This window comes from Bidens hawaiensis, unplaced genomic scaffold (assembly GCF_021521415.1).
Source record: "Bidens hawaiensis isolate Kalapana, Puna unplaced genomic scaffold, B.hawaiensis_p1.1 tig00054770_1, whole genome shotgun sequence".
Lineage (NCBI taxonomy): Eukaryota > Viridiplantae > Streptophyta > Magnoliopsida > Asterales > Asteraceae > Bidens > Bidens hawaiensis.
The window spans coordinates 2,640-15,498 of NW_027506302.1; the positions used below are offsets into that span (position 1 = coordinate 2,640).

Below are 12,859 nucleotides of genomic sequence, written 5' to 3' on the forward strand. Positions count from 1 at the left end.
GTGGCAAAGTTAAATTTGGAGATGGGTCTTATGTTGATATTTGCAAGAAAGGGTCGATATTGCTAGTCGGTAAAACGGGGGGAGCAACAATTATTGACCGACATTTATTATATTCCTAGTTTACAAAGTAATATTATTAGTCTTGGGCAAGCAACAGAAAGTGGTTGTGATATTCGTATGAAATATGATTACTTGTTGATGTATGATGACCAAGGAACATTGTTGATGCGTGTTACTCGATCCAAGAATCGTCTTTATACGATAAATTGAAGACGGGAAAACCCTTGTGTTTACAAGCCCGGATTGATTACGAGAATTGGCTTTGGCACGCGAGACTAGGACACCTAAATTTCGAGTCAATGAAACAAATGGTGAAAAATAATATGGTCATTGGAATGCCAAAAGTTGATCAAGAAAATAAAATTTGTGACTCGTGCTTAGTCGGGAAGCAAACTAGGAAACCGTTTCCGAAGTCGGCGACTTTTAGAAGCAACCCGAGCCTTGGAACTAATCCATGGAGATTATGCGGGCCCATTACTCCTAGTACCTTAGTCGGAAATAGGTACGTGTTCGTCTTGATAGATGATTTTTCACGTTTCATGTGGACTTTTTTGTTGAAGGAAAAAAGTGAAGCTTTCGACACCTTCAAGCGATTTAAAGTCATGGTGGAAGCGGAAAATAGTGAGAAAATCAAGACGTTTCGAACCGATCGAGGGGGAGAATTTACTTCTCGTGATTTCAATCAGTTCTCTGAAAACGAGGGGTTTATTCGGCATTTAACCGCTTCATATACACCTCAACAAAACGGTGTTGTCGAAAGGCGGAACCGCACGATATTGGATATGACTCGGAGCATATTAAATAAAAGCGAGACAAGTTCCGAATTATATGCGGGGTGAAGCGGTGAGGCATTCGACCGACGTGATTAATAAAATTCTAACTCGAGCATTAAAAGACAAAACACCGTATGAGATGTTAAAGCAAAGAAACCGGATCTTAAATTTCTTAAAGTTTTTGGATGTGTTGCGTATTCAAAAATAGTTGCGGGAAATATTAAGAAGTTAGACGATCGTTCGACTCGTTTAGTTTATCTCGGAAGCAAGAAAGGTTCGGCGGCGTATCGTTTATACAATCCATCGACTAAGAAAATTGTTGAGTCGAGCGGGTTACACGGTGTTTGATGAAAAGCAAAGTTGGAATTGGGGTAAAAGTACCGAAATAATCGATGAGGAGGATCGGACACCTGCATGTTTTGGGTTAACTTTGGTGATGAAATTGACACCGGAGAAGGAACCGTTAATACCGAAAACATCGGGTCGAACCCTGAGTCAAACTCTACGAGTTCAAGTGGTGACGGGGGTGAAGAAGACGATGAAGAACCGATAGTCGAAAATGCTCCAACAAGCCCGGCTAGTACAAGCAACACGGCTACACCTGAGCCGGCTGTTCGGAGATCATCTCGAGCCACGGTTACCCCGGTACACTTTAATGATTATGTCTTGAATTCGAGTATGATTGATGAAAATATTTTATTGCTTGCGGATGATGAACCGGTTTGTTTTGATAATGCAAAATCGAAACCGGAGTGGATGAAAGCAATGCGTATCGAGATTGACTCGATAAATAAAAATAATACGTGGACGTTGACCGAGTTACACGTGGTGCAAAGGCGATTGGTTTTAAAGTGGGTTTTCAAGGTTAAAAGAAACGCGGATGGCTCGCTTAATAAACACAAGGCGAGACTCGTGGCAAAGGGTTATGTTCAGCAACCCAAAGTCGATTTTGACGAGGTTTTCGCACCAGTAGCTAGACTCGAAACGGTTCGTTTATTGTTATCTCTCGCAACGAATGGAGGTTGGGAATTGCATCACCTTGATGTCAAATCCGCGTTCCTACATGACGAGCTAAAAAGAACAAGTTTTTGTTTCTCAACCGCTTGGTTTTGTTAAAAAGGGTGAAGAACACAAAGTATACAAATTATCCAAAGCGTTGTACGGCTTAAGGCAAGCTCCGAGGCGTGGAATACAAAGTTGAACGGTATTTTGTTAAATATGAAGTTTCACCGGTGCATAGAAGAACAAGCGGTATACCGAAAGAAATTTGGAACCGATCTTTTAATAGTCGGTGTGTACGTTGACGACGTGATCGTGACGGGTTCAAATTTAAACTTAATAATGGAGTTTAAGCGCGAGATGGCTTTAAACTTTGAGATGTTGGATTTGGGAAAGCTAACTTATTATCTTGGAATTGAAGTTTCACAAAGCAAGGATGGGATAAAAATTAAGCAAGAAGCGTATGCGAAGAAAATTTTAGCTGAAGCGGGAATGGAGATTTGTAATCCTGCTCAAACTCCATTGGATCCGAGTATAAAAGTTTCCAAATTTGAAGACGAAGAAGATTTTGATGCTACGAGATATCGAAAGATTGTCGGGTGTCTCCGGGTACCTGTTACAAACTCGTCTCGACTTGGCGTATTCGGTCGGAGTCGTAAGCCGGGTACATGCAAAACCCGTAGCAATCTCATGCAACTCTATAAAGCAAATTCTTCGTTATATTTAAGGTACTCTCGGTTTTGGTATTTCTGACACTCGTGGGAAAAACATGTTAGTTGGTTATAGTGATAGTAGCTATAACATTGACCAATACGATGGCAGAAGCACTACGGGGCACGTGTTTTATCTTGGGTCTTCACCAATTACTTGGTGTTCTCAGAAACAGTGTACGGTTGCACTCTCATCGTGTGAAGCAGAGTACATGGCGGCAAGCGCAGCCGCGGTGGTCAGGCAGTTTGGCTAAGTTTTATATTTCATTGCCCAATAAGGTTATCAAATAAAGTGTAATTACAATTGAAACAATAGAAAAAGAAATATGAGTTAATAGATGCTCTAAAGTTGAAAATATCATAAAAATGAAAAAGGGCGGGGGGGGGGGGGGATCCCCTATATTAATTAAGAAAAGAAATGGGAATTTTTTTTTTATTATAGGATCTATTGGATATCTTTTAGAAGATGGCATGCCGCCACTCGGACTCGAACCGAGATGCTCTAGCACTGCTTCCTAAGAGCAGCGTGTCTACCGATTTCACCATACTTGATAAGTGAGTTATTCGACAAGGAAATTCAAGCAATGTTGTTACGTATCGATAATACATCAGCAATAGCACTCGTGAAGAATCCGGTTTTCCATGGAAGGACTAAACACATCAAATCTCGGTTTCACTACATTCGAGAATGTGTGATCGTGAAGAAGTAAGTGTCAAGCATGTTAGTGGTGTTAAGCAATGTGCCGATATCTTGACGAAGGCTCTTGGGAGAATCAAATTCAAGGAGATGCGAGAATTACTTGGAGTTGAAGACTTGTCGGTTTCGAGTTCGAAATTCCGGGGGTGATTGTTGGGAATTTCGGTTAAAGGCCGTTACTTGGCGTGCAAGGTTAAGTAACGAGATTTAAGGAGTGGAAAATTATAGTTAATTAAGTGTACTTAGATTTAATTATTAGTATAATTATTATATCCTATTATTTAGCAATCCTAGTTGTAGTCTAAACGTGATAGGTTAGATTATAAATACCCGTGCTTTGGGGTGTAGATATTATAACAGTAATCAAGTAATTGAGTTTTGTGAAGTTTCTCAATAATTATATTCGTGTTTGGGTGTTAGCCAAATTAACGAGTCTGAGTGTTCAATACCTGGTACCAATTCCATTAAAAGTAACTTACCGTAAGTCATCAAAGCACATAGAAAATATGTACAACCAGAGCTACACAGGTAACAAGTGAATAATGCATGCAATCAATATTCTAATATGGTTGGAGAAAAAGGCACAAGTTCCAGTTGTCGTAACTAGGTATAATTGCATAACACATACAGCATATATAGAAATTACCTATCAAATAAATTAGAAAGATATAGTAGGTAACAAGAATGGAAAAAACTTACGTGACCGGAAGCAAGGTTGAGTTGATAATAGTGAATTTGGATAGGAGTAACGGTGACATGAACACCAAAAAATGTAGCCGGATTCCGGTAGAATATTTTGAGTGTAGTATTCAAAGTCAACAAATCCGTTGGTACACCTGTTGCATCCATCCCCGATTGGACATTAAAGTTGTCAAACATCATGCTCTGAACAAAAGGAAAAGAGCCATATCAAATAAAACAAAATTATGATTAAAGCTGCTGCTGCAACTACTGTTGACACTTGACAGAAAAGTAAATCATCATCATCATATTTAAAACACTGACTTGAGTTCATTTCGGAATCACATATTTAAGAAGCATAATTAATAATTAACGCAAAAAAAAAAGGGTGGGTTGAGATTGTGACCTTAACATAAACCTTGGGTTTGTAAGGAACACTAGCAGCCCACAAAATCAAAGAGAAAAGCGTAAACAAGAAAGCAAAGGACGCCACAAACCACACAACATAAACCCTCAAGGGAATCCGACCGTCGTCTTCATCCTCCTCCTCTTCCATGTCAGTGCCGTACTCAAGCCTCTTCCATGGAGACATAGCAGCATGATGGTTTTTGATGGAAGCCGAGAAGGTGCGGGAGTTGGAGGACTCACGGGTGTGGTGAATGGGAGAGGCGAAGGGGCTGGAGCCGTAGGACTTGGCATCGTGGTTGGAGGGGCTCTGGACGTAGTAGAGCGGGCGGCGTGGGGATCGGGGTGGTGTTAGAGCTTCCACGCTGCAGGTTAAGTCGGAGTCTGATTTCACATGCATTGACATTGTTAATTGATTGATAAATGATAATCAACCAATCAACCGGGTATGTTAATGTATGTGTGTATATATGTAGGAAGGAAGGGGTTGTGTTTGAATAATACGAGACGTGGTTGAATGGGTTTTTTGTTGGGTGACTATGCCAATGTTTTTGAGGAGGAAAATCGGGTGTTTGTTTTGTGGTTTTATAAAGCACCTAGGTTTGGGCTCCTAGACAAACATCCATCGATTTTAGTTTTATTGGAGATGATTTTCAATTTAAAGAAATAAATATAATAAGTGAGTCAAATATAAAAACAGCTCCATCGGATGGTTTATAGATGGTTCAAAACCAACATAAAACCCAAAAAATTAATGGAGAGCTTGGTTTGAACTAAAAATAACTTTTCAAATTTGGTTTTTCAAACCATCAAAAACCATCATTTGTACTTATATACATCTCTCTCACACACACACACACACACATATATATATATTTATATTACACATATTTATATTTATAAAATTTACAAAATTATTATACTTATATACATATTTTTTTTATACTTGTTTAAAAATTATGCATTTTTTTGTTTGTCTATTTTTTACGTAACGGCAAGTTTAACGGTTTATTTTTTTAATGGCTATTTTTTTAACGATTTTATTATCGATTTTACAACGCTTAATTCAAATAAATCAAACATTACAAGAAGTACTAGAAAAAAAACATCACAAGAAGTCCTAGAAAAAGGTTACAAGAAGTCCTAGACATTACAAAGAGTCCTAGAAAAAAAAACGTTAGAACTCCTAGAAAAAAAAGTTACAAGAAGTCCTACTTATCCAAATCAACGTCATCCTACCCGTGTTTTGCCATTATTTTGTCACATACTTTCTTGTGAATCGCTAGTCTCTTCTCGTCCATATGCGAGCGATCGGCAAAAAGTATGTTCATATCTTGATTATATATAAAGTCATCCATTTTTTGCTGATGTTGTTTTAACATCGTTGCTTTCAAACGAAACATCTCCTCGAGAAATTCGTCAACCTCGTTTGATTCTTCTTTTCTCTTTGTAGCCTTTGCCAACGCCTTAGCTTTCTTGGTACCAACAGGACGAGTCGGCTCCTGGTAATGTTCATGGCCATCTTCTAGGTTGACGCCATACTCTTCAACAGTTATTGGACTACTTTCCGCATTAAGGTCGAAAGGTGTTGTGTGGCCATCTGAAGCTGATGTACTGTACTCGCCAGAAGCAGACGTCTTTGTCCTCTTTGTATGTAATGGTGCGGGCATATTCCATTTTGGTTGGAACCTAACCACCTCCCATACATGCTCATAAGGAAATTTAGCTTTCTCAAATTGAAAATACTTTTTCTTGGCTGCATTACGGATTTGATCATTAGACCAACACTATGATATTGCTCTTTGAGGTTGTTATATAACTCTGTAAAACGGTGCACTGGCTTCGCCATCTGATGCCAGTGTGATGTTATAGTACTTTGTTCCCTTGGAGCCAATGCTTCTTTAATCCAGTATTCATGGATGCGTTTCCAAAAATCATCAACCTTTTGATTATTACCAGGGATCGAATCCACAGAAATGTGAACATGAGCACGAGCTAGTAGTACCTCATCATTAGTGTCCCAATGAATAACTTTGGGTACTGTTTTGATAGCTTTGGAAGATGCCACTTTCTTCCCTTTCTTTTTTGTATCAAGTGTGGGGGTTGGGTTGTCATCCAAACGAGATGATTGAGTTGAACCAAATATTTGGTATTAAAAAGGAGATGTTGGTTCACCACCAGATTGATGGGTACCAGATGATAGAGTTGGATAAGCATGGTGATATGTGGGTTGTGAAAAACTTGGATAAAAATATGGAGTTGGATAAGCATGGGGGTATGTAGGTTGATGATATGGAGGTTGTTGAAATGAAGGATGTTGATATGAAGCATGTTTAAATGCAGGGTTTAAAACTTGATTGAATTGTTGAAAACCAACGTTTGTGGCTTGATTTGGGAGATGATTCATGGTATTATTTTGGACTTCATTGGATAAAGTGTGTAACAAATGCTGAAATGGGATTTCATCATCCATTTTTAGTGTGAAGAAATAAGTTAATGAAAGGCTAACTGGGAATTCATCATCTATATATAGATAGCACTTTAGAGTGAACACTTTGTAGAGCACTTTGTAGCGACTAGTTTTCAAACAGCTAGTTTTTTAGCGGCTAGTTTTTTAACGGCGTTTTCAAACGGCTAGTTTTTTAACGGCTAGTTTTCAAACGGCTAGTTTTTTAGCGGCTAGTTTTCAAACGGCTAGTTTTTTAACGGCGTTTTCAACCGGCTAGTTTTCTTAACGGCTAGTTTTCAAACGGCTAGTTTTCAAACAAATAGTTTTCAAACGGTTAGTTTTCCACCATATATACATCCATTAATCTTCAATTTCCTCACAACTTTTTTTCCTCAATCTTGCCAATATTTATTCAAAATGAGTTTGAGTGATGAAGAAATGTCAGAGGTTCCCACAAATTCTGATGCTCACTTCATGAGCTTGTGGAATAAGAAACTTGAGTTATTGATGGATGATGTATAAGAAAATATGTATGAAGAAATCAAGAGGAGGCGTGCTGATTCAGAGTCAAGTTCTAGATGACCTAACAAAGAGAAACGCAAAGAAATAAACAGAGGTCGTGCAGAAGGCAACACACGCCTATGGAATGATTACTTTTCTCCCCAACCGGTTTACCCTGAAAGCTAGTTTAGAAGAAGATTTCGGATGAGCAAAAATATGTTTATCCGAATTGTAGATGCCATGTCAAATCATTCTCCATACTTTACACAAAGATATGATGCAGCACACCGACCAGGTTTATCCCCTCTTCAAAAATGCACATGTGACATACGCATGTTGGCATATGGCTTAGCTGGTGATCAATGCGATGAATATGTACGCATTGGTGAAAGTACTGCCATGGAAATCTATTCTGATGTTTATCTAAGGAGGCCAAATGAACAAGACATCCTACAAATAGTAGATAAACATTCTACAAAGCATGGTTTTCCTGGAATGTTAGGAAGCATTGATTGCATGCATTGGTACTGGAAAAATTGTCCAGTTGCATGAAAAAGTCAATACACAAGAGATGACATAGCGGTCCTACAATCATGCTCAAGGCAGTTGCGTCTTACGACTTGTGGATTTCGCATGCCTATTTTGGTGTTTCTGGATCAAACAATGACGTGAACGTTATAAATCAATCTTCTGTATTCAACGAAGTCTTAGAAGGTACGACGCCGCCATGCAATTTTACAGTGAATGGAAATGAATACACTGTAGGATACTATCTAACAGATGGAATATATCCTGAATGGTCTACACTTGTAAAAAGTTTCACGTATCCACAAAACTAGAAGATGCTAGATTTCAAGGCATGCCATGAGTCTACTAGAAAAGACGTGTAGAGAGCATTTGGTGTTCTCCAAGCTCGATGGCACATCATAAAAGGTCCCATAAGAATTTGAAGCATGACATTTATAAAAGATATAATGTATGCATGCATTATACTACCCAATATGATTGTGGAGGATGAAGGGGCCGTTATAACAGATTGGTCAAATGATGAAGATGAACCACCTAAATCGCCATTTCATGGACCGACATCAAATTTCCAAGCGTACATGGCACGCTTCAAGGATTTACGTAACAATGAAGCTCATCATGCACTTCGGAATGATTTAATGGAACATTTGTGGACAGTTAAGAATAATAATTCATAGGTTTTATTATTGTGCAAAAGTTTCAAATTATCCCTCTTTTATGTTGTTAGAGTAATTGTCATTTTAAATTATGTATTTTTTTTTGTTTATCTATTTGTTATATTTTAGTTAATCTATCTTTTATTAAATTTTTATTATATTTCTATTTATTTAAATAAAAATTAAATATTTTATAGTATTGTGAAATTCTTATTTAAAATAAATGTAAAAGTAAGTGATGATGTGGAAATGTAATGATGGTTTGAGAATGTGTATTGTTGGAGTAAAAAATGTGGTTTTTAAGAAAGCTAACGTGGCAGTGATGTGGCTGGTTTGAACTAAAAATTGTTGGAGATGGTCTAACTTTTGAAACAATTTCAATCTCAATTTTAATTATCTTTTATTTTAATTAAAAAATATTTTATTTGATAAAAGAATTTTAATAAAAAAAATTTATTTTTTAGAATTAGTTTATGTAACTTTTTTAGTTTGTATTTGCGTGTGTTTGTTTTTTTTATTTTTTATGTAATTTTAAATTTGTATTTATATGACTTTTATTATTTTTTTAAAAAAATTATTTACTATAACTTATTTTTTTTAAATAATTTGAAATAAATAATAAAATATTTATAAAAGTATTTTAATTTATAGAAATAAAATATAGAAGTAGGTGATTATGTGAAATATAGGGGTGTCTAAAAGTGAATGTAATGTTGAAGGAGAACTGAGAGTTTTTGATGTTTAAAGATTGATGAGTGAAAATATGATGTAACGGGCGACGTGTCGTGTTTAATTTTTTTTACTCATCCACCACTGTGAATGCTCTAATATGGCAAAGGAATGGATAAACGGATATAGTTAATTAAGGTGAAGGGAGTTGTTAACTTAATCCAGCTGTCACAGATTCTCATTTTCACGGGGCTCTACTATAGATACACCACTTACGCCCATTTGACACCATTCCCCCATCTAATTATAGGCTGCATACACAGTGTATGCTGACATACGCAATATATGGAACAATAACTTAAGTTAGTCAAATCAAAGAAGACATACGATCATATGAAAAACTATACGAGTCATATGCTATAGAGCCATATTCTTTTGTATACAATTCGTATTATATGGAAGACGAGACGTATAAGATTTCATACGAAGCATGTAAAACTAACATAACCATATGAACTGTATAAGAAAGAATAAAAATTGTATGCTTGTAGGTTTTTGAAAAATCATGAAAAGTAATTTATACGAACTGCATTAAGAAATAATACGAAACGTATGACGAAGAATCTTTAAAATTGAGCAATTACTTTTGCAGGAAGCGTGAAGCGTGATTTAATCCATTAATCACTGATATACGAACTTTGTTATGTGTAATCGATTCTTTGACCATATTGTAAGACGAATATTAGGTCTAAAAAGAATCTTTCAACCATATAAATTGTGTGATCTCACTGGGTTTTTTACCTACTTATTTCTTTGAACCAGATAATTATAACAGCGATATATATATATATATATATATATATATATATATATATATACTCACTTCTTTCTCCTCCTTCATCCATTCCAAATGATGTTAAAAATAGTACCAGCCTAAATTTATTTTTCCAACCACATTGATAAATTTCGTTGATGAAATGTATAATTTTGAAGAAAGTTTTGTGGAATCCGATGAATCTTTCGCCACCGTTTTTGTGGAATCTGGTCATGTTTTCGCAACCGAACAGGTATACGTTTTCTATTCTTGTTTGTATTATGTTATCCTGTTATTAACAAAAATGAATATTATTTCAGGTGTTTATGTGTTTCGATGAGTTGAAGCAATGGGTGTAAACACCAGACTTAACAATGGCTGTGTGATAGGACCCAAAGGTCTAAGACAAATGTTGTTGGAGACAAGAACAAGGTGTTTCTTAGATGTGATCGTGGTGGTGTATACAAGGGGAAGGCAACTATCAGACTCGCTGGTACCAAGAAAATCAACTGTCCGTTTCAGTTGATTTCAAAGTACCACAAAGAGGAAGATGGTTGGAAACTAAAAGTTGTGTGTGGTACATATAATCGTCCGGCTGCTATATATATGGAAGGTCATGAATTTGCAAAGAGGCTGAACCCTGAGCAAAAAGTTTTGGTTAAGGATATGACAAACCAGAACTTGGATCCCCAAAACAATATATCAAATGAGAAAGCAGGACCCTCGTTGTCCGTCTACGGTAAAAAACGTATACAACGAACAACAAAGGCAACGAGTATCCCTCCACGGTAATAAGTCTCCGATGCAGGTTCTTTTCACACTCCCGGCTAATGTTGGTTACCTTCAAGAGCATGAGGTAAATGAAATCACTCACAAGTTGAAGAGGCTATTCATCGTTCATGAATTATCGTTCCCGATTTGGCGTGCATTCCCGCATGTGTTGCTCATAGATGCAACATACAAGACAAATAGGTACCGTTTGCCATTTGTTGAGATTGTAGGTGTAACTTCTACCCGTAAAACCTTTTGTGTAGTATTCTCTTTTATAAGTGACGAAACATAAGATAGTTACACGTGGGTCTTAAGCCAACTAAAAAGGACGCTGGACAAGTGTATGCAGCCACGTGTCATACTAACAGACAAGGAGTATGCTTTGATTAATACATGTTCATCTTTAAGGAAATAGGGAAAATGTAAATTTGAATCATATAATCATGGAAACTTGACAATGAACTGAGATTATGAATGAGAACAGTTATGATACACAAGAGTCAAAGAGGTTAAGTTGTTTTAAACCAGTCAGAACGTCTCACCTCAAATAATTCAATATTGAATTCAAATCAAAATTACACCTTGAAGAAGCAGCATTGGAAACCAATCAACCATCATCACCAAATCTCCATTAGTAACACCTTAGACCACTTAGTATCTCAACATTTTCATCTCCTTTCCATTGTAAAGTAGTTGTTGTACGTTGCCGAAATAACACTTGAGGTCGTTTATCGTAAAGTCATCACATCATATTAAAGCACAAAATTGTACAATTTACAAAGTGTGTACTACCATTTCCATAGCCGGAGCTATTACCACTACCGCCGCCATTAAAGTTTTTATTTTAGTAAAAAAAATATTTTGAGATATGAGTGTTTTTTTTATTTTTATTTCATTCTTACAATTTTTTTTGCTACAAACAACATAAAGTAATAATTCATTTCATTCTCATAGGTTAACCAAACAAAACAAATGTATGGTAATGATCTATTTCATTCTATTGTCCATTCGATTCATTCTCTCATTTCAATCCTCTTTCATTTTATTACCTCCAATCAAGCATAACTTAGGGCGTGTTCGTTTCACAAAATTCATGGGAATTCAAAGGAATTGGAATTAAAATCCCATGACAAGGCATGTTCGTTTCGTTGGAATTTGAATCTTAATTCCATTTTGTGTGTTAGGTTTAAAGAATTGGAATTGGAATTCAATTCCTTAAATTCCTCTAAATACAGGGATTCCAAATCCTTCCAAGATGTAGAGGAATTCAAGGAAATTCATTAAAATCTTTTTTTGTTTTTTTTAACGAGGACAACGAAAAAAATATTTTAGCTTTTTTACTCTTTTTGGTTTTTAATTTATATTTTGAGTTATGAATTTTTTATTAATATTTTTGAATATTTTTTGAGGGGTTTTTGATCTTAATAGAAAACCCATAAAAAAAATTCAAAAAGATAATAAAAAAACTATAACGCAAAATATAAATAAAATACAAAAATTCTAAAAAAACTAAAATGTTTCCGCCGTTATCCTCGTTAAAAAAAAATAACTTCAATTCATTTGTCAAACGAACACATCAAAAATGAAATTGGATTTCAATTCCAATTCCTATTGGAATATTCAGATTCCAAATCCAATTCCTTTCAATTCCAAATCCTGTACAAATTCCAATTCCAATTTCATTCTATTCCATTCTCTGAAACGAACACACCTAGAGTTTTTAATTTTCTTTATATCCAACCTTTCATGGGTTTTCATTCTCTATATCCAACCTTTCATGGTTTTCATTTTCTTTATATCCAATTTTCTCTATAGTTTAGCATCTATTTAGATTTCAACTTTATGTACATAGACCAAGATAACCCTATATTAAAAACAAAATTTGTAGAAATTCTATGTATAAACTTGTTTTCTCATAAAACTTGACATGTGACAAAAGGGTTGAGTTATTTTACAAATAACAACAAAAATAAAAAGTGTGAGAAGCATAGGAAATTGACATGTGTCAAGTGAAGACCAAAGGAAAAAGAGAATAAAAGTAATAGTACACACTTTCTCTCTCCACATGCTAGTCACATGTTAATTCCCCATCATTTTAAAACGTCTATAACTTTTTCATATGATTTTCTTTTTTAAAATGTTCACC

The 12,859-nt window shown here is 35.7% G+C and overlaps 1 protein-coding gene and 1 pseudogene across 2 annotated transcripts; one reads left to right on the forward strand and one right to left on the reverse strand.

Moving 5' to 3' along the window:
* Positions 1–3,714: 3,714 nt before the first annotated feature.
* LOC143617422 (uncharacterized) lies at positions 3,715–4,512 on the reverse strand. The gene is made up of 4 exons (XM_077089988.1): positions 4,339–4,512; positions 3,939–4,124; positions 3,868–3,885; positions 3,715–3,759 (listed from the first exon to the last, which is right to left on the reverse strand). Exons 1-4 carry the CDS (start codon positions 4,510–4,512, stop codon positions 3,715–3,717), a joined length of 423 nt encoding a protein of 140 aa, XP_076946103.1.
* A 785-nt stretch (positions 4,513–5,297) lies between these two features.
* LOC143617421 (uncharacterized) lies at positions 5,298–8,816 on the forward strand (annotated as a pseudogene). The gene is made up of 2 exons (XR_013150830.1): positions 5,298–6,992; positions 7,052–8,816. The product of XR_013150830.1 is annotated as an uncharacterized LOC143617421 (transcript).
* The last annotated feature ends 4,043 nt before the right edge of the window (positions 8,817–12,859 follow it).